Source organism: Bos javanicus, chromosome 6 (genome assembly GCF_032452875.1).
Source record: "Bos javanicus breed banteng chromosome 6, ARS-OSU_banteng_1.0, whole genome shotgun sequence".
Taxonomy (NCBI): Eukaryota; Metazoa; Chordata; class Mammalia; order Artiodactyla; family Bovidae; genus Bos; species Bos javanicus.
The window spans coordinates 113,278,086-113,306,033 of record NC_083873.1 but is presented as its reverse complement, the minus strand read 5'-3'; the positions used below and the strand labels follow the sequence as shown (position 1 = coordinate 113,306,033).

At 49.7% G+C, this 27,948-nt stretch overlaps 1 protein-coding gene across 3 annotated transcripts in view; it reads right to left on the bottom strand.

Annotated features, from left to right (window-relative positions):
• Positions 1 to 27,948, bottom strand: part of LOC133249894 (epididymis-specific alpha-mannosidase-like) — a 52,888-nt gene that overhangs the window by 7,163 nt on the left and 17,777 nt on the right. For all 3 annotated transcript variants that reach the window (XM_061420909.1, XM_061420908.1, XM_061420910.1), the window contains exons 7-12: positions 25,255 to 25,453; positions 21,955 to 22,145; positions 10,630 to 10,768; positions 9,621 to 9,754; positions 5,865 to 6,148; positions 221 to 412 (exon numbers count right to left, since the gene is read on the bottom strand). In XM_061420909.1, the coding sequence (XP_061276893.1) occupies positions 221 to 412; positions 5,865 to 6,148; positions 9,621 to 9,754; positions 10,630 to 10,768; positions 21,955 to 22,145; positions 25,255 to 25,453 (1,139 nt within the window). The remainder of the gene's footprint in view (positions 1 to 220; positions 413 to 5,864; positions 6,149 to 9,620; positions 9,755 to 10,629; positions 10,769 to 21,954; positions 22,146 to 25,254; positions 25,454 to 27,948) is intronic.

Below are 27,948 nucleotides of genomic sequence, written 5' to 3'. Positions count from 1 at the left end.
TAGACTTAGGTACCACCAAGGTGACACAGCACAGGCAAGCAGAGCAGGACTGCAGAGACTGGAGCAGCTCATGACTTCATCGAACTTCCATGGAGGAAGGACCATGTACCAAGCCCAGGTCCAGGAGCTGGGTGTCTGAAGCATGACGGGCCCTCATTTCCCCATTCACCTGCCTGTGAGCACCTCCATGTGCTGAGCACAACCAGGGGGCCACCTTCACCTGTAGAAGTACTGCCGGATCTCAGTCACCAGCGGCCCCTCCACAATCTCCATCCTCACAGCCTCCCACGCTGGCTCTGCTCTACCACTGGGTGTGAACACATAATTATCTGAAATGGGGTCATGATTGGAATCACTCTTCACATGATACTCCATGAAACTCTGGGTCACCCGTACTGTTCGGTTACTCTGCCTGCACAGAAAGGAAAGAGAAAAGAGTGTCATCATCATGGCCATCTCATCCTCATTCTGGGACCCAGGCTGACAGAGCCTCTGGAGATGCCAGCCTGGGCCAAGGGGGGGAACACAAACAACCTCCTAAGTGCACCAGTGACATGTGTGAGCTCACTTAGTGAGGCTCATGCACTTGGTTTGGATAAGAGCAGGATGGACCCACCAGAGCTCACATGACATCAGATCCTTTCCCTTTCCTGGTTGTTGCTGTTGTTCAGTTGCGAAGTCATGTCCGAATCTTCTGACCCCACGCACTAAAGCACACAAGGTTTCCCTGTCCTTCACTATCTCCTGGAGTTTGCTCAAATTCATGTCCATTGAGTTGGTGATGCTATCTAACCATCTCACCCTCTGCTGCCCCCTTCTCCTTTTGCCTTCCATCTTTCCCAGCATCAAGATCTTTTCCAATTAATGGGCTCTTCCCATCACATGATCAAAGTATTTGAGCTTCAGCTTAAGCATCAGTCTTTCCAATGAATATCAATGGTTAATTTCCTTTCGGATTGACTAGTTTGATCTCCTTGCAGTCCAGTGAACCCTCAAGAGTCTTCTGCAGTACCACACTTCAAAAACATCAATTTTTTGGCACTCAGTTTTCTTTATGGTTCAACTCTCAAACCCTCACATGACTACTGCGAAGACCAAAGCTTTAAGTATATGGATATTTGTTGGTAAAGTGGTATCTCCATTTTTTAATATACTGTGCAGATTTCACATAGCTTTTTTTTTGCCATGGAACAAGGATCTTGAATTTCACGTTACGTCACGATCTGCTGCAGTAATTTGTGGAGCCCAAGAGAATAAAATCTGTCACTTTCTCCATTTTTCCTGTTTCTATTTGCCAAGACATGATGGGACCCGATGCCATAATCTTAGTGTTTTGAATGTTGAGTTTTAAGCCAACTTTTTCACTCTCCTTTTTCACCTTCATCAAGAGGCTCTTAGGTTCCTCCTTCACTTTCTGCCTTTAGAGTGGTATCATCTGCATATCTGAGATTGTTGATATTTCTCCTGGCAATCTAGATTCCCCCTTGTGATTCATTCAGCCTGGCATTTCACAGGATGCACTGTGCATATAAGTTAAATAGTCAAAGTGACACTATACAGCCATGAGGAACTCCTTCCCCAATTTTGAACCAGTTGGTTATTCCACGTCCAGTTCTAACTCTTGCTTCTTGAGTTGTATACAGTTTTCTCATGAGATAGGTAAGGTGGTCTGCGGTTCCCATTTCTTTAAGAATTTTCCAGTTTCTTTTGATCCAAATCCAAGGCTTTAGTATAATTAATGAAGCAGAAATAGATATTTTTCTGGAATTCCCTTGCTTTTTCCCTGATCTGACATATGTTGGGAATTTGACCTCTAGTTCCTGGAAGTTCTCAGTTCACATACCACTGAAGCCTAGCTTAAAGGATTTTGAATACATCCTTGCCAGCATGTGAAATGAGGGCAACTGTACATTAGTTGGAACATTTTCTGGCATTGCCCCTCTTTGGGACTGGAATGAAAGCTGATCTTTTACAGTCCTATGGCCACTGCTGAGTTTTTCAAATTTGCTAACATACTGAGTGCAGCACTATCACACATCATCTTTTAGGATTTTAAATCGATCAGCTGGAATTCCATCACCTTCACAAGGTTTGTTTGTAGTAATTCTTCCTAAGTTGAAAGAACTCTTACAACTGCACAATAAAGAACAGCCCAATTTTGAGATGGGCAAAGGATCTAAAAAGACATTTCACCAGAGAAGATGCACAAATGGCCAAGAGGCCCATGAATAGATGCTCAACATCTACAGTCCATAGGGTTGGAAATCAAAGCCACAGTGAGATAGCACGTCACGTTCACTAGGGTAGCTATATGGACCAGGCAGTTAATACAAATGCAGGTGGGGTATGGGGAAATCAGACCCTCATAGTTTTGGATAAGATTGAAAAATGGTGCAGCTGGGTGGGACACAGTCCAACAACTTCTCAAAGTGTTAAACATAGAGTTTCCTGTGACCAAACAATTCCACTCCTAGGAAATGACCCAAGAGAAAGGAAAGCTTTTGTCAACACAAAATCTTGTACATGCATGTTCACAGTGGACTTATTCACAAAAGCCCCAGAATGAAAACCACCCACATGTCCATGAGGTGAGAACTGGATAAATGAACCCAGGAATATCTGTCAGTGGAATATAAATCAGCCCCCAAGAGGAACTGGGTCTCACTCCCACTGCAATGTGAATGAAACTTGGAAATATGATGCTGAGTGGAAGAGTCATCATGCAAAATGTCAGGCTGGATGAACCGCAAGCTGGAATCAAGATTGTCAGCAGAACAACAATCTGAGATGTGCAGATGAAAGTGAAAGTGGAAAGCCCTCAGTTGTGTCCGACTCTTGGCAACCTCATGTACTTTACAGTCCATGGGATTCTCCAGGCCAGAATCCTGGAGTGGGTAGTTTTTCCCTTCTCCGGGGGATCTTCCAATACCAGAGATTAAACCCAGGTCTCCTGCATTTCAGGTGGATTCTTTACCTGCTGAGCCACAAGGGAAGCCCAAGAATACTGGAGTGGGTAGCCTATTCCTTTGCCAGGGTATCTTCCCGACCTAGGAATTGAACTTGGGTCTCCTACATTGCAGGTGGATTCTTTACAAACTGACCTATCAGGGAAGCCCTACATGCAGATGATACCACTCTAATGGTGGAGAATGAAGATGAACTAAAGATCCTTTTGATAAGGGTGAAAGATGAGAGTGAAAAAGATGGCTTAAGTCTGAACATTCAAAAAACTAAGGTTATGGCATCTATTCTCATCACATCATGGCAAATATAAGAGAGAAAAATGGAAACAGAGACAGACTTAATTTTTACCTCCAAAATCACTGCAGATGGTGACTGCAGCCAAGAAATTTAAATACACTTGTTCCTTGGAAGGAAAGCTATGACAAACCTAGACAGCACACTAAAAAAGCAGAGATATCACTTTGCCGACAAAGGTCTGTATAGTCAAAGCTATGGTTTTTTCAGTAGTCATGCAAAGATGGGAGAAGTGGACCATAAAGCCATAGATCTGATGCTTTCAAATTGTGGTGCTTGGGAAGACTCTTGAGAGTCCCTTGGACTGCAAGGAGATCAAACCAGTCAATCCTAAGGGAAATCAACCCTGAATATGCATTGGAAGGACTGATGCTAAAGTTGAAGCTTCAATACGTTAGCCATCTGATGAGAAGAGCAGACTCATTGGAAAAGACTCTGATGCTGAGAAAGACTGAGGGCAGGAGGAGAAGGGGGTAACAGAGGATGAGATGGTTGGATGGCATCACTGACACAATGGATATGAATGTGAGTGAACTCCCGGAGGGAGTCGAGGACAGAGGAGCCTGGGGCACTGCAATTGATAGGGTCACAAAATCGGACATGCTGTAGCGACAGAACAACAACCACCGTGTGAAGGATACCAGGCTCCAAAGGGCCCCGTAGGGTGTGATTCCATTGACTGAAATGTCTAAATTAAGCAAGTCCAGGAGATTCCACTAGCCAGGTAGCCCTGTGTGTGTGCTTAGTTGCTCAGTGGTGTCTGACTCTTTGCAACCCCATGGACTCTAGCCTGCCAGGCTCCTTTGTCCATGGGATTCTCCAGGCAAGATTACTGGCGTGGGTTGCCATGTCCTTCTTCAGGGGATCTTCCCAATCCAGGGACTGAACCCAGGTCTCTTGCATTGCAGCTGGATTCTTTACCACCTGAGCCAGCAGGGAAGCCAGGTCCCTGAGGGAGGTGAAAAGAGGACATGTGAGGATTCTCTCGGGGGTGATGTAACTGTCCTAACCTGAGTGTGGAGATGCCTGTACGATGCTGTGATCACAGGGAACAGCACAGACGTGTACAGTGTAAAGTGATGACCCGGATGGTATGTGCCTTTCAGCAACACCCTTGATGTATATAAAAGAACAAAGGCCCTCCTCCAGCAAAACTGCCCTGGGGTGGTCTGTGCACATGCTGGCTCCCTGCCTTAGGCCTTTGCACGTGCGGGTCCTTCCCAGGAACCACTGCCCCCTTCTCTGACCCACAGACTCCCTCCTGCCCTTCAAGGCCTCACACCTGGCTCCAGGGGCCTCATCCCACTACGCCCACTCTGCACCACCCTTTCTCAGTCCCCACAGCCTCCCCTCTCTGACTCTGCAGCAGGCGCTGGCAGTTTCCCTACTGGGATGTGAAGTGGCATCATAAGGAACATGCTGTCCTCCCTGAGACAAAAGCACCTAAAGACACACAGGGTGAGGAAGGTGGACAGCAGGACACATGCTCTTCCCCTGGGGAGCGCCATGTGGGGTCCTGGCTTAGGGATGGGGTACCTGAGGGAGGGAAGAACGGGGTGGCGAGACGGACCTGGCTGTTCAGGGGTGTTCCAGAAGGGGCATGGGGCCTGAGTGATGACAGAGCTCAAGCTGGCCTGCAGACTCCACCTTTCAAAGCATGACCCCTTGGAGGGGGGGGGCAGTCACTCACAACCTACTGGGGTGACAGCCCATTTCTTCTGTTCCACCAGAGTCTCTGCAGTCAGCCCTGACTACGTGCCTCATGCCCTCTCAAGAAGGACCTGTGGGTTGACTGGAGGAGGGAGCCCTATTGAGGGGGTCCAGGTCTGTGCTTGCAGACTGCTGACAGATGACAGGGCTGAGCTGCAGGTGACACTCACCTCAGACTGATGTGCCCTGTCTTCCTCCCTTTCTCTGGCTGCCTCCTCCTTCTCTTTCCTTACCTCACTTTCTGCCCGGTGCCTGGACCCCCACCCCCGGTTCCTTGACCCTCTCCCTGGCAAACTTCTGTTCCTGTTAGGAGATCACATCAAGAAACAGAAGTGGGTGCGTTGGACAAAGAGCTGAAGAGGTGTCGAAACTGCCTATCATGTGACCTCACCATGGACAGGGCTCTGGGGGCCTTTCCTGGGGCTCAGCTGCCCTCTCTGCTGCCAACGAATAGCTGGTGGTGAGTGAATAGTTCAGTGGATGGGTGGATGGATGGATGGATGATGCATGGATGGATGGATGATGGATGGAAACCAGGAAGGTTAGATGCATAGATAAGTGGTTGTGTGAGTGCATAGTGGATGGGACTGTGGGTGAATAGATGGATTTCATATGGCTCTCAGTTTTAAAAAGTTGATCTCATGATTAGTATGTTTTCCCGGGGTGTGTTAGGATATACCCCATTTTCTGAGGATTAAAATTTTTGGAATGAACAAGTTCAAGAAAGGCTGTATGGACCTGGCTTAGATTCCCACAACTAGACTGGTTTCACTGCAGGGAGCTTCATCACCATCACACCCTCGCCCTGCAGCTGAGGAAATGGAGACCCAGGTGGGGCATCACCTGCCCAGGTCCAGGGTGCTCCTGGCCTCAGAGGCACAATGGCTGCACCTTACCTCTCCCAGATGCTGTGCATCAGGTTGGTGTCTGTGTCCAGGAACACGGTGTAGCAGTCATTCTCCACAAGCATCAGGTGGTAGCCCACTTGTCTGCCACGTCTCCTGAGTCTGGGTCCAAAATGCTGGGTGCTGGCCACAAAGGGTGCAGTCTCCCCAGTGGCCTTCTGGGAACTCCTGCTGGGCCGGATGCTGTAGTGCCGGTAACTGAGTCCTGGGATTGTGGTCAGCATGCGCAGGTCATAGGCAGAGGGCATCTCCTTTGAACTCTGGACCTGAAAGGCCTGAGGGAAAAGATGAATGATGGATGTCAGGGATGGAAGATGCCTCAGTCCCCTTGGAAATCCTGGGCTTACACACCTGGTGGATGGGGTGCTTGCTCTGCACAGAGACAGTTGGGTCATTCAAAACTGGGCTGAGCTGGGCTCCCCTCCTGCATCCTCCCTGCTCAACCGGGTCCAAACTCTTCTCCCTCCTTCCTCTTTCTCCATCGGGGCTGCAAACCACCTGCCCTCTTCACACATTCCCTCCTGTTCCTGCCTCTGAGCCGTTGTTCATGCCATTCCCTTGACCTCTTTGAAGGGGGCTCCCTTGTCTCTTAATCCTCCAGTTTTCCCAAGGAGGGAGGTTTCCAGATTATCCTACAGGACTTTCTCCATCTTCATGTCATCTGATTCAGGGAAGGGAGTTGGATGAGGACACGAGGTCTATGCAGGAGGTCCTTCACTTTCTAGGGAACATGTGTCATTTCTGAGTCCTGTGTGGAGGGTTTGGGGGATCTATGAAGAAACTCATGTTTCACTTCACAGTCTCCAGCATGGCCTTTCTCTGAGCTAAAGAAGACACCTGTTGCCACCTCACATCCCACACTTGTCCTGAAGGATTTCCTCCACCACAATTGTCATCTGTCACTCCTACACTTTCTTATTTTCTTCTTTCCTGCATCCCCCACTAGAATAGAAGCCCCATGAGAGCAGGGATTATTGTCTACATGATTATTAAAGTTTCTCCAGTGCCTAGAGTAACACCTGGCACATATTAGGTGTTCAGTAGGCTGTGGGGGAGGCCTTACAAATAGCTGTGAAAAGAAGAGAAGCAAAAAGCAAAAGAGAAAAGGAAAGATATAAACATCTGAATGCAGAGTTCCAAAGAATAGCAAGAAGAGATAAGAAAGCTTTCTTCAACGATCAATGCAAAGAAATAGAGGAAAACAACAGAATGGGAAAGACTAGGGATCTCTTCAAGAAAATCAGAGATACCAAGGGAACATTTCATGCAAAGATGACCTCGATAAAGGACAGAAATGGTATGCACCTAACAGAAGCAGAAGATATTAAGAAGAGATGGCAAGAATACACAGAAGAACTGTACAAAAAAGATCTCCATGACCCAGATAATCACGATGGTGTGATCACTGACCTAGAGCCAGACATCCGGGAATGTGAAGTCAAGCGGGCCTTAGAAAGCATCACTACGAATAAAGCTAGTGGAGGTGATGGAATTCCAGTTGAGCTATTCCAAATCCTGAAAGATGATGCTGTGAAAGTGTTGCACTCAATATGCCAGCAAATTTGGAAAACTCAGCAGTGGCCACAGGACTGGGAAAGGTCAGTTTTCATTCCAATCCCAAAGAAAGGCAATGCCAAAGAAGGCTCACTACCGCACAATTGCATTCATCTCACACACTAGTAAAGTAATGCTCAAAATTCTCCAAGCCAGGCTTCAGCAATATGTGAACCGTGAACTTCCTGATGTTCAAGCTAGTTTTAGAAAACGCAGAGGAACCAGAGATCAAATTGCCAACATCCGCTGGATCATGGAAAAAGCAAGAGAGTTCCAGAAAAACATCTATTTCTGCTTTATTGACTATGCCAAAGCCTTTGACTGTGTGGATCACAATCAACTGTGGAAATTCTGAAAGAAATGGGAATACCAGACCACTTGATCTGCCTCTTGAGAAATTTGTATGAAGGTCAGGAAGCAACAGTTAGAACTGGACATGGAACAACAGACTGGTTCCAAATAGGAAAAGGAGTTCGTCAAGGCTGTATATTGTCACCCTGTTTATTTAACTTATATGCAGAGTACATCATGAGAAACGCTGGACTGGAAGAAACACAAACTGGAATCAAGATTGCCGGGAGAAATATCAATAACCTCAGATACACAGATGACACCACCCTTATGGCAGAAAGTGAAGAGGAACTCAAAAGCTTCTTGATGAAAGTGAAAGTGGAGAGTGAAAAAGTTGGCTTAAAGCTCAACATTCAGAAAGTGAAGAACATGGCATCTGGTCCCATCACTTCATGGGAAGTAGATGGGGAAACAGTGGAAACAGTGTCAGACTTTATTTTTCTGGGCTCCAAAATCACTACAGATGGTGACTGCAGCCATGAAATTAAAAGATGCTTACTCCTTGGAGGGAAAGTTATGACCAACCTAGATAGCATATTCAAAAGCAGAGACATTACTTTGCCAACAAAGGTTCATCTAGTCAAGGCTATGGTTTTTCCAGTGGTCATGTATGGATGTGAGAGTTGGACTGTGAAGAAGGCTGAGTGCCAAAGAATTGATGCTTTTGAACTGTGGTGTTGGAGAAGACTCTTGAGAGTCCCTTGGACTGCAAAGAGATCCAACCTGTCCATTCTGAAGGAGATGAGCCCTGGGATTTCTTTGGAAGGAATTATGCTAAAGCTGAAACTCCAGTACTTTGGCCACCTCATGCAAAGAGTTGACTCATTGGAAAACACTCTGATACTGGGAGGGATTGGGGGCAGGAGGAGAATGGGACGACAGAGGATCAGATGAGTGGATGGCATCACTGACTCGATGGACGTGAGTCTGAGTGAACTCCGGGAGGTGGTGATGGACAGGGAGGCCTGGCGTGCTGCGATTCATGGGGTCGCAAAGAATCGGACACGACTGAGCGACTGATCTGATCTGAATATTTAAGAGCATTTAGACTTAGTGGGTGGTGCCTTTGGGTTGGAGGGGGATGTTATATATTGGATCTACTCATCCCAACACCCTCATGTCTCCCGACCCTGACATAGAGGAATCTTCCTCCTCTGTCTCAGCTAAGGATCACTGCCCTGCCTGCCAGGTCATCACCCCATGCCTTAACTGTCTGTTTCTTGAATCCCAGGATGGTTCCACAGTCCAGGGATGAGCACTCATCTGGGGCCAGGCTCAGAACAGACATTTGGCAGTGTTTCTGGAATGATGGACTGATGAAATTCCCTCTCTCACCTCTTCAAGAAAGGGCTGGCTTGGTAACAGTAGGGTCACCTCCAGAACCAAGTCTAGCCCCAGGTCTGGGAAGGAGATGAGGAGGGACCACACAGGATGTGGATGTCATAGCTGGGGCCTGCCCCTACGACAGCACCTCCATAAATGCACAATTAGGACTATTTCTGGCTTCCCCATGAGAAGTAGAAATGTACACATATGTGTATATATATATATTCCCAATGAGGGGCTGGACTGTGGGTGGATGCCTCCCATGGAGCTGAAGATACCATGAGACCTTCCAGGGCAGGAAGAGTAGAGCAGACTTCTGGTCAACTCAGATGCCCAAAGCCCAGGGTCAGTCCCCTGGGTGGATCCACTGACCCTGATGGTGACTCACCCATAGGACACTGTCCTCACAGTGAGGGCAGCGTGTCACATGTTCCTTTTAGATGCCTACTTCTGGGGCCCCAGCCCAAAGCAGGGGCAGCAACAGGGCATGCACCATAGATGGGATGTCACCCTTACCTGTGCAGGGACAGGGCGGCCTGACTCGTCTGTGATGCTGACATTGGGGAAGTCCAGAGTCAGGGTGATGATGGTGGTGACTGTCCAGGCCAGCGGGTTGTAGACCACTGCAAAGTGGCCCCCAGACTCCGGGCCTGCACACAGAGAACAGGCTCTACTGCTGTACCTGACCCACCCCTCACCCCGGTGCCCCTTGGAACAAGAGAAACTGAGGCAGGTGAGACGAGTTCTGCAGAGTCCAGGGGGAGGAACAAGCAGACACGTGGGGTCTGACGTCCAACTCCCTCCTAATCTGTTCAAGCTGGGTCTTGGTTCCCAGGAGGGGTGGGAGAGCATCCACCCAGAGATGAGGGTCCATGAGCTCCTCACTCATCTCTTCCTGTTAGCCCACTTTACTGGTGCGGACACTGAGCTGCAGAAAGAAGGGTCAGCTGCCCAAGGTGACCCATGTTCTAAGGCAGGGTTCCAAAGCTTAAAAGCTTGGAAATGTACAGAAAATCCTCTGGAGCTTGAAGGGTCAAGGCCAGTCACCAAGGTCAGCACTGGAGGTCTCTTTGGTGTGAACCTGGATTCTCTTTCCACTCCATCCTCCACCAGATGTGCCCCAGGATAAGGTCGTGTCCGATGACTCCCGGATCCCTGAACACTGCACACACTGTCCAGTCCCTGGCCTCTGCCCGGGCAGCTCCCATGGCTGGATGCCTTTCTGGGGTCTCCACCTGCACCTTGCCTGGGGAGTCAGTCACCCTTCTGAGCTCATTGGAATAGCCAGCCCCACCAGGAACTGGAAGAACCCAGTTCTAAGTCCCTTACTGAGAAAGTCTTCCCCTCCCAACACCAGTCTGCATGGGCAGAGTTCCTGTGTGCTGCACCCCTGGTCTCCAGGGCCGTTCCAGACTCTGAAAGTGGGATGGGACTGCACACAGACACACAGCAGAGGTCAGAGCTGGGCAGTACAACCGGGCAGACACCTGCCATGGCCCACTGTGCCCCCAGGGGGCTCGCTTACCTGAGTTTGCTGGAGACCTGTCCTGGGTGATGGAGGCCATCAGCTTGTGCACCGCTTGCATCCCGGTGCTCAGGTGCTCCACAAACATGTCACCAACCTTGCCGGCGTGAGTCCCGGTGATGGCATCGTGGGGCTGGACCTGGGCCCCCGCAGGAGCAGGACAGGAGTGGGGTCAGGCCAGCCTCTGCTCAGCACCTGCTGTCCTGACACCCACAGGGCCCTGACACCACTTCCCTCTCAGCAGGTGCTGCTGGAGAATTGGGGGTTCCTCCCACTTTACAGAAGAGGAAACTGAGGTCAGAGAGGTCGATGAACTTTCCCAAGTGTTTTTGACCTTGGGAAAACGCATAACTGTGTCCCTGACTCTGGACAGAAAACTGACTTCCGAAAAGGACCCTCCCCAGCTTCCCTCCATGACCCAGCCATCCCATAATGAGAGGGTAACAAGCAGGAAGGCCAGGGGTCTCCGAATGGAAGAGTGTCAAACATTTTTCTCTCTCTCTTAAGGGGCAGGAGGAAACAAACTAGTGTTATTTTTTTTTCCCTTTTCTATACAAATTTAAAAAGAGGTTTCTCTTAAAACTCTGTGTTGCCATAATGACACCTGGTTCCACCTGAACCTAACTTTTCTCCAACCTTGAGCTCACCAATGCATTTTCCTTATGGAAGTGTTGGTCTTAAGCTGTGCTAATGTACAGTGTATTTTCCCCAGACTCTGTCTTCAAGTCGGTTCCCCCTAAAGACTCAGAACCCACTTGACAAGCCAGTATGTTGTACTCATACACTGTTCTCCTAATCTATGTTACCGAAACTGTGTCTGTGTATGACAGTCTGCCCTTCTTCAAGATTCACGTCAATCATTTCATGGCCCGGGATGACTCCCCTGGTGCTAATGTTATCTCAATGAATCTTGTGGGTGAGGGGCCTGGTGCCATTCTCTGAGTTTTGAGACATTTCCTTTCTCTAATTAGCAGATTTCTAGTAGCTATGTAACACCCAGCTAAAGACTGGCAGGGGGATACTCTTTCTGCCCCCTTCTGATGTCTATGTCAGAAGCTTTCTCTATCTCTTTTATACTTTAATAAAACTTTATTACACAAAAGCTCTGAGTGATCAAGCCTCGTCTCTGGCCCTGGATTGAATTCTCCTCCAGAGGCCAAGAATCCAGGGTTTTTCATGGTTCAGCAACAACCTTTCAGTAAGTGCTGATAACCTGCTCCAGAAAAGCCCTACACATGGCCTATTACTTGCCTGCACCACGTAGGGTTGGATGACCTCCTCTTCACAGAAGGGAAACTTGAGTCCCCGTGAGGTGAAGCCACACGGCCACCCCCTCTGATGGATGCTAAAGTCAATCCTCTTCACCCCCGCGCAATGACTAGTCCTGCCAACAATTCTTTTTAGTGACTATGAATGTCATGAGCAGTGTGGCCCATTTCTGACTAGTGAAGAGACAAGTTGTAGGAGATCTTCGGTCTCAGTTTTCCCATCTGTACAGTGGGGACAAGTAAGATGCAGAGTTATGAACAACTTTCTTTGTGGCAGCACAGAGCCCAACAACCTATGTGTGTTTGGATATAGGGTTCTCATTTTCCAAGGAGGAAATTAGAGCTCAGAGAGGGCAAGTCAATAGCCTGAGCTCACAGATCTGGGCTGAGATTTGAGCCCAGCATTGGATTGTTGGACATCAGTGCTACTCCACTTTGCCCTTTTCTCTCTGGGGAAATCTGGCTGTATATCTTCCTTAACCGCAAGCTTGACCCAGGCAGGCCATGGTCCTAGCCTTGGGGCAGCTTCATCATGCATGTGTCTTGTGATCAAAGGCGACCTTTGTGTTCTCATCTATAAAGTGGACGTGTAGTGACCAGGGACTGGGAGGTGTGCTGACCTAGGTGAAGAGGAAAAGTTAAAATTTTACATAACGTCCTGCTCCTTCTGCCTCTGTAACTCAGCGTGCTCCTTGCAACGTCTGGATCATGTAGGTCATGTAGTCTCAGAAAGTGGGGACTCATAGTACTAGGAACTGGATCATATTTCACTCAGCCTTGTCTTGCTCTTTGCAATCGCCCAGCCCCCTGCAAATGCACTGATCATCACTGTCTGTGTATACAAACTGTAAGCCCCGTGCTTGGGGCTCACAGCTTGGAGTGTTAACTCCTCTGGAAAACCTGAATTTCTCCAACTCTCTGAGTGTGGTGCTTGGTTTCTCGAGTACTGGTTTCTGCAACATTTCTGGAGGCCCCAGCAAGATTGCAACCATGCCACCTGAGCCACCAGACTGGTTGCTCAGCCGGGTCGGAGTGGAGGAGCCCCGAAAGGGACGGGGTGGCACACCACCTGGTGGTGTTCTGGGTTCTCTTTTGGACCAGCGTTCTGACTCTCCAGGTGGCTTAGCCCTGACCGGACTCATTGGAGGAATGGACCAACTCACCAGGAACAGCCACAGGATCAAGTAAGGCCCCGTGGCCAGTCCCCAGTCAGGCCCTACCCTAACGGGTAGAAGAGGAGACTGATCACCTCCTTGGAGATCCCAGGAAGGGAGCATCAGATAGGGAGACCTGGGGACTCAGGAAAAGGGAGGTACTGTGATGACCTCTTGAATTACTGTGTATACATGATTGCTGATTGAAGGAAGTGGAAGTGAGCTACACAGTCCTCGGACTACAGAGCCTGAGAGGATCCAAAACCTGCAGTTCTGTGATGACCTCATAAGGCTGAAAGGCAGGGCCAGTCTGTGGGGGATTTGATTTCTCCCTGCGAGGCTGGTCTGGGTCGGCAGTTTATACCAACCTGCCAATGTTCAGAGGCATCTTAAATCTCCCTCAAGAGAGCAGCCAAGAGGATGAGACATGAATGTGAACGAGTGTGCAGCCTGATTCGCTTGTGCTTCCGGCTTAATTGTGTGGCTTCACGGCCTTCATGGCTACGGAGTCTGAGTAGGCCCTAACTTGTGGTTCCGTGGTGACCTCATGTGGTTCAAGGCGGTATCTGCTCTGAGGGACCCAGTCCCTCACTTCGAGACAGAACTGGATCAGGGGTATATACTGATCTGCCAATGCTAAGAGGCACCTAAGTTCCCCCCAGGGACGCAGGCAAGCAGTCACCTGAATGGTATTCTCTTTTGACGGGCCAGCCACCCTTGCTTGTCTTTACACCACTGACTCAAGGCGGGATATACAGTGAGGGAGAAATTATTGATTACTGGTTATTCTTCTGTTGACTGACTCCTTGAGCTGACAGGTAAGAGATGAGGTTTTCCTCAAAACCCTGCCAGGTAGATTACGCTTGTCAACATGGGTGGCACTTCCTCTGAAGCAACAGTTTTAGACTGATAAAGAACTTTAAGAAGGGCTTTGCAGGAGATTAGTCAAGATGACCCCCAGGAAACTTAACTTATGTGAGCTCAGTTGGCCATCCTTTGATGTTGGATGGCTGCCAGAGGGCAATCCTGACCTTCCCACTGTCCAAGCAGTGAACCAGGTAGTCACTGGGACTCCAGGCTTCTCTGTCCATGGGATTTTCCAGGCAAGAGTACTGGAGTGGGTTGCCATTTCCTTCTCCAGGGGATCTTCCTGATCCAGGGATCAAACCCAGGTCTCCTGCATTGCAGGCAGATGCTTTACCTTCTGAGCCACCAAGGAAGCCCCCATATATAGACACCTGGCTTCTAATAGCACAGATCCTGCCCCCATGGGCAAGATTTTGCATGAACAGATAGGGACAGAGTAGGGTATTTGTTTCCCAACCAGAACTCAGAAAAAGAAAGAAGAGAAAAAATATATATTCCAGGGAGATCCAGTGGAAGACCCATGACTGCCCCTGCCATACCTTCCCCGGACTCCAGACGCCCCGGCACAGTCAGCGCCAGACCCATTGCCAGACAGTCCACCTCCCTCCACATCCCCCGCAGCACCTCATGAGCAAGACACCAGCCCTGAGCCAGTAGGGAAGCAGCTCCGCTCAGCCAAACAGTCTAACCAGCTGGCCACCGCCCATGAGACGCCACTGCAAGAAACTCAAGGTCCTCAACAAGTGGATGAGGCTCAGTCCAGCCTGGTCGCTCCCTCCTCTATCACCAGCCTTCAGCCCTACTGATCTCCTAAACTGGAAACACCATAACCCAGCGTACTTGGATAAACCACCAGCTATGATTGACCTCCTAGGGTCCATTTCCCACACCCATCAGCCTACATGGGATGACTGTCACCAGCCCCTTACGTCTCTCTTCACCGCTGAAGAAAGGTGATGCATCTCAACAGAAGCCCCCAAATGGCTCCGAGGACAAGTGTCCACAGAGGTCTTAGATGCAGAAGGATGGGCACAAGAAGTGATGCCAGAGATGAGGCCTGGTTGGGATTTCAATTTCAGAGGAGGATAAGAAACCCTGGGTTGCTACTGTGATGCCTTTCTACATGGATTTCAAGCAGGAGCCAAAAAGCCCACCAATATGTTCAAAATTACAACAACAGTCAAAAAAGGCAGATGACATTCCCACCAATTTCTATGAAAAACTGTGTGAAGCATTCCGGACATACAACCTGTTCATCCCTGAGGCAATAGAGAATCAACCAATGATTAATGCTTCCTTTGTGGCTCAATCCTGTGCAGACACCCAACGAAAGCTCCAAAAGCCGGAAGGCTTCACTGGGACGAATCCCTCACATTTACTGGAGGTAGCAAATAAAGTCTTTGTGAACCTAGACCATGAAGCCCAATGAGAATCAGATAAATTAATGAAACAGAGAGCAGCCCTGCTAGCAGCATCATTGAGGAGCTCAGATCAAGTGAAACAGAATGTCCCCTTGTGGAAAGGGGAAACTAAGAAGAGACCACCTCTACACCACGACCAGTGCACCTATTGCAAGGACACTAGACACTGGATTGAGTGCCACCGTCACAGAGGGACATCTAAGGGTCAAAGAAGTTCGGTCAACCCAAAAAGAAAGGCACCAGCCTGAGCTGGCCGTCCAAAACCTTGTTGGCCTGGCTGGAGCAAAAGCAGACTAAAGAAGACTGGGCTAACTAATCCTGGGCCCTTGGGAGCCCCTGGTCACAATGAAAGTAGGAAGCCAATCAATGACTTTTGTGGCAGATACTGGAGCTGAACACTTCATGGAAACCACACCTCTGGCTCCCCTCACAGGCCGAACAGCAACTACTGTTGGGGCCACAGGGACATGGCAGCCTGCTCATTGTGCAAGGCCCATTCGTGTCAGCTAGGGGGCCATCTGGTGACTCATGAATTTCTCTGCTTACCTGAATGCCCCATTCCCTGGCTTGGTAGAGACTTACTGACAAACCTGGGGGCACAAATTACCTTTGCTCCTGGAAAGCATACGAGCCTCACTCTGAGGAGCCAATCAGCTCTGACAAAGGCCATGACTATGCCCAGGGAAGATGAATGGCATCTCTGCTACTCACGGAGGGAAAAAATAAATCCCCCAAGCTTGCTAATAGAATTCTCTGATGTCTGGGCAGAGAAGGAGCCCCCAGGTTTGGCCACAAACCATGCCCCCATTGTAGTGGACCTGAGGCCAGGAGCCACTCCTGTTAGAAACAATATCCAGTACCTACAGGAGGCATGCCTGGGAATTTGGGACCACAGCCAGTGCCTACGAGATGCCGAGATCCTAATGGAGTGTCAGTGTCCCTGGAACACCCCACTCTGACCAGTCAAAAAGGAGGGAATGACTACCGCCCCATCCAGGGCCTCTGTGGCATCAACAGTGTGGTGATCACCAACCATCCCATGGTCCCAAATCTCAACATTCTCCTGAGTCTCTTACTCTCTCATGCAAGCTGGTTCACCTGCTTTGATCACAAGGATCCATTCTTCTGGCTCTGGCTCTCACCAGCCTGCCAGCCAGCCCTTCTTTGCCTTTGAAAGGGAAGACCCACACACTGGGACGAAGACACAGCTGACTTAGACCCGGCTGCCACAAGGCTTCAAAAACTCACCTGTTTGGTGAAGCCCTGGCTGAAGACCTTGCTGCCTTTCGCAGAGAAACTTTGAACTGCACACTATTCCAGTATGTGTATGTCCTGTTGCTAGCCAGTCCCACCCAGGGGATTGCTGGAGAGGCACCAAAGCCCTGTTGGCTTTTCTCTCCACCACAGGGTACAAGGTGTCATGGAAAAGGCTCAGATCTGTACACAGGAGGTCAAGTACCTGGGCTTTGTCATTTGAAAAGGGCATCGGGCACTGGGACAGGAGGGGAAGCAAGCCATCTGCTCACTACCTCGGCAGAACACCAAGAAAGAAGTCTGTGAGTTCCTCGGGGCTGGATTCTGCTGGATCTGGATACTGAGTTTCTCTGAAATTGCCAAGCCTTTGTTGAAAGCCACAACAGAGTGGTAAGGATCCCCTGGAGTTGCACCCTTAAAAGGAAAAGGCCTTCAAGGAGATAAAGAGACTCTAGACCACTGTTCCTGCATTAGGGCTGCCAAATGCGGCACAGGACTTTAACCTCTTTGTGCATGAGAAAAATCACACTGCAGCAGGGCTCCTCACACAAACAGTTAGGTCATGGCAGCGCCCGGCCATATACCTGTAAAAGCGACTGGATCCAGTGGCTGTGGGACGGCCACCATGCCTCCGGGCATTAGCTGCCACTGTGATTTTGGCCAGAGAAGCAGATAAGCTTACTCTAGGACAAAATATAAAAGCAAAGGTTCCCCAGGTTGTTACTGCCCTGATGAACAGCCAGGGCCATAAGTGGCTGACCAACTCCAGGATGATTTGCTATAAAGGACTGCTCTGGGAAAACAAACAGGTACAACTCGAGACTGTGTGGACGCTGAACTCCGCCACAGTTTTACCTGTGTAATTGGGAGCCCCCGACCATAACTATAAGGAGGTCATAGATGAAATTCGCTTGAGCAGGCTGGACCTGATGGACATCCCCCTCCAGAACCCAGAGCTGGAACTGCTCGCTGACAAAAGCAGTTTCATCCAAGACGGGCAGCACAAAGCAGGCTCTGCCGTAACAACAGTTGACAAGAAAGTGCAGGCCGAGGCCTTGCCACAAGGGTGGTCAGCACAACAGGCTGAGCTACGGGCATTCACCCAGGCGCTAAGGCACACCAAAGGGAGATGAGTCAACACCTATACTGATACCAGGCATGCCTTGGATACTCTACGTGTACATGAAGCCATTTATAACGAAAGGGGACTATTGACAGGAGGGGGAAAGGAGATTAAAAACAAAAAAGAAATCCTTTAGTTGTTACACGCAGCCTGGAAGCCTTTCCAAATAGCAGTCATCCATTGTAAAGGCCATTTAGCGAGGAACTGATCCAATCAGCAAAGGAAATTGGTCAGCTGACCAGGCAGTCAGGGAGGCGGCGACCCAACCAATCCCCAGAGTCGACCCTGAGGCAACCTTTAAGGTCCTCTTGGCACCAGAATTGCCTCCGTCCCCGAGATACACCAAGTAAGAAGACCAATGGGCTCTAAATGATAGAGGAATAAAAGAAAAGGAGGGCTGGTGGAAGCTCCCAGACCAAAGACTCACTGTCCCCAGCAGTCATGCAGTCCAGCTGGTAAAACAACATCATGAGACAACTCATTTAGGAAAAACTGTGCTGGAGAGCTTACTGAGCTGCTACTGTTTCGATTTTAAGCTCCCAACCCTGTGTGCCCAGATCAGTACTAGAGGTGTGACTTGTACACAAAACAACGCCAGCCAAGGACCAAGACCTAACCCAGAGATGCAGACAGTTGGGACTCTGCCCTTTGAAGATCTAGAAGTGGACTTTACTGAAGTCAAGCGGTATAGGGGCTGTTAGTGTTTACTTGTGGCAGTCTGCACCTACTAGGGATGGGCTGAAGCCACCCCACACGCACTGGACAGACATGAGAAGTGTCCAAGGCCCTACTAAGAGACATAATCCCGAGATACGGGCTGCCTCGGTCCTTAGGGTCTGACAATGGGCCAGCTTTTGCGTCTGAGATAATGCAAACTTTATCCAGGACACTGGGTATCGAATGGAAGGGTCACACCACTTACAGGTCACAGAGCTCAGGGAAAGTTGAACGCATGAATGGCACCCTCAAGACTACATTAGCTAAACACTGTCAGGAGACTCATTTATCTTGGGTTGACATGTCGCCGCTAGCCTTAGTCCAAGCCGGATGTATCTTGCAGTCCTCAGACAATTCTCTTCTTGAGATCTTATATGGGAAAATGCCCCCAGTGATAGGAAAACTCAAAGGAAACCCCCAACAACCAGCTGGCCTGGAGATGTACTGACACTTCCAGGCTCTGGGAAAAGTCTTCCACCGTATAGCCCAAGAAACCTTAGAAAGGACACCCATTTCTTTGGGCAATTGGATTCATCCCTATCAGCCCAAAGATGAGCTATGGGTTAAAGACTGGAAAAAGAACCACTTCCACAAGTTCAGACAGGCCCTCTCACTGTCGTCCTGGCAACACCTACTGCTGTTAAAGTTATAGACTTCATGCCTTGGATCCACCCCCAGAGTCAAGAAGGCAGTGGCTTCCTGTGACGAGGACATCTGGAAAGCAATTCAGGACTCTGAAAATCCCCTCAAGGTCTGGTTCCAAATACAGTGGCCCTCACCCACAAGGGGTGCTCGCTGAGCTCTGCTCTAGTCACTTCAGAAGCTGACTAATCAATGCAGAGCAGAAGTTTGAGGACTGTTCCAGCCACACTCCGACAGCTGACTGGTCATTCCCTGGTGGAAGATTGAGGATCTGGCTATCAAAATATCAATGGATTTTCATTGTCAACCTTGGTCTTTATCCCTGGTTGGAGGTATTGCTGTGCTCCTTGCTCCAGGACTAGCTTCAGTCGCACTCCAGGACTGGGATTTGGGTCCGAAGCTGCAGTTAGCTGTCTGTTACCTCAATGTAGCGGGAAGCCTCAGAGATCATGTCTCTTATGATGAATTCGCCCTACTAACTAAATCGCTCACAGTATAGCTGACCCCCTTCACGATAGGCTCAGTTGCTATAGCCGTGACAGCCCAAAGACGGGGAGAAAACCTTTGGCTAGTGTTCAGTTATCTGTTACGTGCAGGTTGCTTTGCAATCTTTTCTGTCCCTTGCCGTTCCTTACCCATCACGCACCAGTCAACATTACAGTCAACCCTTGGAAAACTGCATCCTTAATCATCAGTGTGAACAATGTATAGATAGCCAATCCTATAGGCTGGTCACCTACTGCCTTAACCATGTGACATATATCCAGAAGCCTGGGCACCGAAAATGTTCTCCATTCATGCCCCCCGCTGCTGCTACCTTTCCCCCACCAGGTGGTCCAAGCCCCAGGGGTATCCTGATACCATGCCATTGTCATCATGCCTCCGTGCCTCCGTTTACCCCCAAACAGCACACAGATGCAATAAAAGAGAACAGGTGTCTGTCTGCAAATAAATGGAAAAACCTACTGGACAGGAACAATAATGCAGACAGACACAATCACGGAGCAACTTTGCCCTGAACGCTCAGGCTCTGTCCTTTGGCAGTATGACTCAGGTTAGAGTTAACTCCCCTTTAAACTCTCATCTGTACCAGGTTCTCAGTGCAACCCATCGCCTTCTTAAAGACACCATCCCCCAGCTGGTCAGGGACTGCCGGCTTTGCTTATCCTACGGAGTGCCACGGCACTTAGGTACACCAGTATCACTGAATAATGCAACAGCCATGGGACCTCCTATATATTCACCCTTACAAGGGCCAGTCTTAAGGACAATTGAGCTAACTCAGAAGGCTCCAGAATGCTTTACAAATAATGCAGGAACTGAACCTGTAGACAAATTAGCCAGGGACCAATGTAATCAAACTTTAAAAGGTGAGTGGCCCACTCATCCTCCCACAAACACGATATGCTGCTGCCCCTATCAAGGCCTTTTCTTTGTGGGAAAGATGCTTACTTATGCCTACCAGTCAGTTGGATGGGTATCTGCATCTTAGCTTTCCTCACTCCGCCGATGAATATTGCCCCTAACAGCCAGACTCTCACCTTACCTTTGGCAGCAAAGACATGGTCAAAAAGGGCCATCCAGTTTATGCCTCTACTAGTTGGTCTGGAAATTACTCCTGGAATAGGTATGGGAATAGGAGGAATTGTTTCATCAACCTCCTCCTACCATACACTATCCAGGGACTTCACAGACAACACTGAGAGAGCAGCCAAATCTTTAGTGGCTTTACAGGACCGAACAGATTCCCTGGCTAAGGTGGCTTTACAGAATAGGAGAGGACTAGACTTACTGACAGCTGAAAAGGGAGGCCTCTGCCTCTTCTTGAACAAAGACTGCTGCTTTTATGTAAACCAATCAGGAATAGTCAGGGACATGGCCTAATATCTAAGGGAATGAATGATGAAAAAGAGAGAGGAACTAGCAAATTCCTGGGGTCACTGGAACCACATATGGAGCTGGACATCGTGGGTCTGCCCTTAAGCCAGTCCTCTCTTCACGTTCTTTGTGCCGCTCTTGTTTGGTCCTTGTATTCTCAGTGCTATTACCCAGTTCATAACCTCTCGAACCGAATCCATAGTTACAATGGTAATCGCTCAATATACCCCCTAAACAAAGGGGAGCTTTGAATACCCTACCGAAACACGAGATGATGCTTTCTACAGGGAATGACAGAAGCATCAAGAGGGGGGAATGCAGAGGATAAGGTAAAGTTTTACATAACCCCCTGCTCCTTCTGCCTCTGTAATTCAGCTTGCTCCTTGCAAAGTCTGGATCACGCAGGTCACACCGTCTCAGAAAGTGGGGACTCACAATACTAGGAACTGGAGCTTATCTCACTCACCTTTGTCCTGCTCTTTGGAATCTCCCAGCCCCTGCAAACCCACAGAGTCATTCCTGTCCGTGTTTAAAAACTCGGTAACCCCTTTTTTGGGGATCCCAGCTTAGAGTGCCAACTCCTCTAGGCCTGCCAGCATAGTAAACCTGACTTCTCCAACTCTCTGAGTGTGGTGCTTGGTTTCTCAAGCACTGGTTTCTGCAACAAAGCTCAGAGAGGGGAACTCAGCAGCCTGAGGTCACAGAACTGAGCCCAGCCTTGGATTGTTGGATATCAGTGCTATTCCACTTTGCCCTTTCCCCTCTGGGTAATCTGGCTCTGAATCTCACTGAACCACAAGCTGAACCCTTGCAGGCCATGGTCCTAGCCTTGGGGCAGCTTCAACATGCACAGGTCTTGTGACCAAGGCAACCTAAGTATTCTCATCTGTAAAGTGGACCTGTAGTGACCAGGGACTGGGAGGTGTGCTGACCTAGGGAGGGAGAAGCACACAGCCCAGGAGGGTCCAATCCTGTCCTGTCTCTGAGAGGCATTGTGTTACCTCGGAGACGGCCCAGCGGAGCTGCTGGAGCTGCTGCAGGCCCCAGGCCGGGTCCAGGAACCGGTGGGGAGCCAACAGCACGTAGCGTGTGAACATGGACTCCCCAGCGTACAGCAGAGCACTGGCTCGCCTTGCCAGCCCCTTGAGACCACTTCGGGAGGCGTAGAATCCGGTCCAAGCATGAAATATTTCTAGAAGCAAAAGGTCAGTAGTGGGTGTGAGGTCCTGCCCATGGAGGCCCCTGAGCCTCATCTGGGAAATGCTGAGGAAGATGAGGTCAGAGATAGACCTGCCTGGGTCCCCAGGGACACAGCCTAGGTCAGGGGGGTGATCTCAGGGCTCCTGTCCCAGCCAGATCAGCAATGGTACAAGATTCCTGGATGGCTGGGCAGCTGGCAGGGACAGGCCGGGCTGGGGCAGGCCTGGAGAGGCCCGAGTGCTGAAGCACTGTGATGACAACAAGAATTCAGTGTGCACCTGAACCCTCGGTAGGGCCTGTGGGGAAAGGCCCTGAGTACCTCAGGGGAGGAGGGAGAGGGATGACGGCAAGGGCTGAGGGACCCAGGGGGAAGTGCTGGAGTGCTGGCAGCCCCTGTGTGCCTCTGGAGAAAAAGTGGGTCCCGGAAGGCATGCATTTCAGCAGTTCTCTCTGGATGCTCAGCAGGGAAGGATGGCAGCGGTGTGGGAGCTGTGAGAGCCCCGGAGCCACGGTCCTGACCCTGGACTAAGAGTGTGAGGCTGGTGGAATGGGCAAGAGTCTGAGCACCTTGGGGCTGGGACGTGTCTCAGAAGGTGGTTCAGGGTTCCCGAATGTTCACTCCTCCTGCCTCCTCCCCAGGCTGGGTTGTGCCTCCATTCTCTGTTCTTCCCTCAGAGGACCTTGGCTAGACAAGGAAGGGAAGCCAGGAGGACCTGGGAAAGGCTACAATCTCAGGGGGGAGACACAGGGACCCTCCACAGCTCCTCCCAGAAGCTGAGCACACAGGTCAGGCACTGGCTCACCACAGCCTCAGCTCTAAGCAGGGACCCAACTAGACAAAGCTACCAAGATAACCCTGTGCTCAGATCAGGACCAAGTCTCCTCCTTGAACTTTAGTCTCTGATTAAATGGTGCCTCTCTAGAGGGAGGCTAAGTAGCCACACCCACCTCGCTTTTCACTGGACCTTTCAGCATACACTCCTTCCTGCCTCCTGGTAACCACGCCCACATCCTCTATCCCCTCCCACCTCAAGTGTGACCACGCCCACACGGCAGTGTCACACCCACCTCAATTGGGACACCGCCCACATTCTGGTAGCCCCTCTCATCTACTCTAGGAGCCAGCCCTCCCCCAATCTGATGAGGTCCCAAGGGAAGTGTCCTGAGAGATATGTAGCTCCCCTTTCTCACCACTCAGGCAGAAGACCAAGGCCGGAGAGGCACTGCAAATCCAGATCTGGGGCAGTCAGGGTGGCACCCAGCCCAGAACCAGCCCTGCAGCTGGGGGCCCATCCTGTTGTCTCTTCGGAAGGAAAGGAAATGAGAAGGGAAGTGGTTGTATTTGAACTGCCATGTGGGATTCCCTCCAGTCCTCTGAGAACCCATGTCATGGATGACAAAACCAAGCCTCAGAGCGGTGACGTCATTTACCCAAAGCCACCCAGCCCGTGGGGGCAGGAGCTGTGATCTCAACCCAGGTGAGCATCTGAGTCACCGCCTGGGGCCAGCCCTGCTGAGACACTGTGCCTGCTGAATGGTGAGGTCGGGCAGGGCACAGGCCCTGGAGAGGCGCAGCTCAGGCACCCTGGTCCCCTGGAGGATGCTCAGCCAGTGGATGCTGCTGTGAGCCTGTGTCTCCTAACTGTCCATGGAGACAGACACTCACCTCACCTCTCCCTTCTAAAACGACCTGTCCTGCTGAGTGATCCCACCATGGACCTACAGCTGGGCAAACCTGCCTGGGAAGTAGGACCTGATCAGGGTCCCTGGGCAATCCTGGCTCATGGGGTCCTGGCCACAGTCTCCTCCCACGACCATACCCCTTAGCTCCTCTTTTTTTTTGGAAAAGGGGAGCAGGACAACAAGGATCCTTCAAGGATTCTGGCATTGTATGCAGTAAGAGTTTCAGATACTCAATAATTTAGCCAACGCCATCCCCCGCGGATGCCCTGAGCAAAGGCTGGACTGGGGTGTGGAGGGCGTTCTGCCTCCCCAGCTGTCAGTGGGAAGCTGTGTGTGCATAATTCCTGTCTGGCTTGCAGATAGCGGGGCTGGACCTTCTAAGGGGGTCCGCTTGGAGGTGGGTGGGGCTGGACCTGGAAGAGACGCTGATGCTGGGCTTCCTTCAGGGCAATCAGGCCCCGGGCTAGCTTCCTCAACACGGAGTGCCCACAGCATGTCCAGGATGGAGCCTGGCCTCCCAGGATGGAGATGCTGCTGTCAGTGTTAAAAGCTGCATCTGCTGAGCCCTGGCTCTGGCCCAGGCACTAGGCTAAGGGCTCTCCTCATCTCACTTCATTCTCACACTGGATGAGCTAACCAAGATGAACATCCCCCCTCTCCTGACACAGAGTGGTTCCACAGTGCACACAACCCAGCACAAGGCTCACTCCATGACCTTTCACTCTGAGCCTTGCTGGCCGCAGCCAAACCTGTCCTGGCCTCCAGGACACAGGCTTGTGGGAGACGTGGGCATTATTGTGCCCACTAATGACTCTGTGGCAATAGGTGAAAAGTGGGACCCTGAGGGGAAGAGGAGACACCCGATCTAGACTTAAGGTCAGGAAAGGCTTCCTGGAGGAGGTGACATGCATGCATGCATGCTCAGTCCTGTCCAACTCTGCGACCCCACGGACTGTAGCCCGCCTCTGTCCATGGGATTTCCCAGGCAAGAATCCTGGAGTGGGTTGCCATTTCCTCCTCTGAGGGATCTTCCCTACCCAGGGATGCAACCTGCATCTCCTGTGTCTCCTGCATTGGCAGGTGGGTTCTTTACCACAAGCACCACCTGGGGATCAGAGGAGGTGACATTACAGGACAACTGGGACTTTGCAGGAAGAGGAGGTGGGCACGGGGCAGTCCTTCCGGCAGCACTGCAATAAAAGGCAGAGACGGGACCTGCTGCACGTGGACAGCGTGAGAGGCTCCGGGAGCTAGGAAGCGGGCAGAGTGTGGAGGGGGTCAGGAAGGAGGGTCAGGGCCTGTACCTCCCCCAGGGCCCCTAGCAGGCTCCAAGCAGAAGCCTGAGCAGGCACTGAGTTGGGGGCCCCTTTCCTCCCTGGCACCGAATCCCTCCCTGCTCCCCAACCAGCGGCTCCTACCTGAGGAATAAGGCAGGAAGTCTCGGTGGTCTCGGACCTTCCAGGAGAGCCGGTGCGCATGCACAGCCCGGAAGTAGTTGCCGAGAGAGGCGTACTTCATCCGGATGCCGTGCTTGTCTGTGAACTTGTTGACCTCCTCCATTACACGGTCCATGTTGGTGAATTGCAGTGAGGCGTTGAAGAACTGCCTGTCACATCCCTGCAGGCCCGGGGACAGAAGCAACGTCCTGTCCTTCTGGGTGCAGAGCCCAGCCTGCACGGGGAGAGCCCCTCTTACCCCTATGACCGCCCACACTCCCCGCGGCGGGCACGGATCCCGGGCCCTGTGCGGGCTGTGTCTGCCTCTCTGCCATGCTGAGGGTGATTCCCCAGCACTGGTTTGTCTTACAGCTGCAGGTTTGTACCCTTTCACAACTTTCCCCCAATTCTGCACACTCTCCAGGGCCGCTTTTGGCTGCCAAAATCTGATCTCTTTCTGTATGAGACTGATTTTGTAAAATTCCACGTAAGTGAGATGATTTAGGTTTTGGTTTTCTGTGTCTGCCAGATTCCGTTTCCTGACAATTTCTTAAATCCCAGCACTGCTCTTAGGTATCAATAACCTTGATTATGATGAGATACTAAACAAGAATAAAAAACAGAATGGCTTGCTTGAATTTACTGACCTTAATCCCGTCCTCAGAAAGATGTCAAAGTAGAAAAACAGATAAATTCCTGGAAATACATAACCTGCCCAGTCTGAATTATGTGTAAATAGAAAGCCTGAACAAATGGATACTAGAACCAAACTGAACCAGGATCCAAATACTTCTCAAGAAAGCAAAGATCAACATTCAGCAGTGATGTCTATCGAATGTTGAAGAATTTATACAAATCCTTGTTCAATCAGTTCAATCACTCGGTTGTGTCCAACTTTTTGAGACCCCATGGACTGCAGCACACGAGGCTTCCCTGCCCATCACCAACTCCCAGAGTTTACTCAAACTCATGCCATCGAGTTGGTGATGCCATTCAACCATCTCCTCCTCTGTCATCCCCTTCTCCTCCTGCCTTCAAATTTTCCCAGCATGAAGGTCTTTTCCAATGAGTCAGGTCTTCGCATCAGGTGGCCAAAGTGTTGGAGTTTTAGCTTCAGGATCAGCCCTTCCAATGAATATTCAGGACTGATTTCCTTTACTATTGACTGGTTTGATCTCCTTGCAGTCCAAGGGAATCTCAAAAGTTGTCTCCAACACCACAGTTCAAAAGCATCAGTTCTTCGGTGCTCAGCCTTCTTTATGGTACAACTCTCATATCCATACATGACTACTGGAAAAACCATAGCTTCAACTAGATGAACCTTTGTTGGCAAAGGAATGTCTCTGCTTTTTAATATGCTTTCTAAGTTGGTGATAACTTTTCTCCCAAGAATCAAGCATCTTTTATTTTCATGGCTGCAGTCACCATCTGCAGTGATTTTGGAGCCCAATACAGTAAAGTCCTTCAGTGTTTCCATTGTTTCCCATCTCTTTGCCATGAAGTGATGGGACCAGATGCCATGATCTTAGTGTTTTGAATGTTGAGTTTTAAGCCAGCTTTTTCACTCTCCTCTTTCAGTTTCATCAAGAGGCTCCTCAATTCCTCACTTCTTCCATAAGGGTGGTGCCATCTGCATATCTGAAATTACTGATATTTCCCCCAGCAATCTTGATTCCAGCTTGTGCTTCATCCAGTCTGGCATTCTGCATGATGTACTCTTTATATAAGTTAAATGAGCAAGGTGGCAATATACAGCCTTGATTTACTCCTTTCCAAATTTGGAACCAGTCCATTGTTCCATGTCCAGTTCTAAATGTTGCTCTTGACCTGCATACACATTTCTCAGGAGGCAGGTAAGCGGGTCTGGTATTGCCATCAAGGATTCAGGAATACAGATCCTTGTTAGTCTCTTTTACAAACTAGAAGGGGACTGAAAGTTTTCAATATAATTTTACAACGCCAAGACTACCCTGACACCAAACCAGGCAAAGAAGCCTCAAGAAAAGAAAATTATAGCTGAATATATCCTAGGAACATAGATGCAAAAATCCTCAACAATATAATAACAAACAAAATCAACAATACTTGAAGACAATATTGCATCATCATAAAGCAGAATGCAAGGGATTTATTCCAGGAATGCAAGGATCAGTCAACATCCTCAAATCAACCAATGAGAAAATGTGAGATAAAAATTATATGATCATCTCAACAGATGCAGAAAAGGCATAAGACAAAATTCAAGTTCCATTTGTGATAAAAATTCTCCTCAAAGTGGGTGTGGATGAAAATTACAACATAGTAGAGGCCATACATGACAAGCTGACAGCTAACACCAACTCAAGGAAGAAAAGGTAAAACTATTCCTGGGAGATCAGGAAAAAGATGAGGATGATCCCACTCACCACTTATTTAATGTGGTATTATAAATCAGAGCTGCAGCAATTAGTAGTGAAAAAGCATGGAAATCAGAACAGAAGAAATAAAATTCTCACTAATAGCTGCTGTAATGATGTCATAAAAATAGTGACTACAGAAAACCCTAGAGACAAATCTTAAAATTTTTTTAATATCAATATATTTATTTTAATTGGAGGCTAATTACTTTACAATATTGTATTGGTTTTGCCATACATTGACATGAATCCACCACAGGTGTACACGTGTTCCCCATCC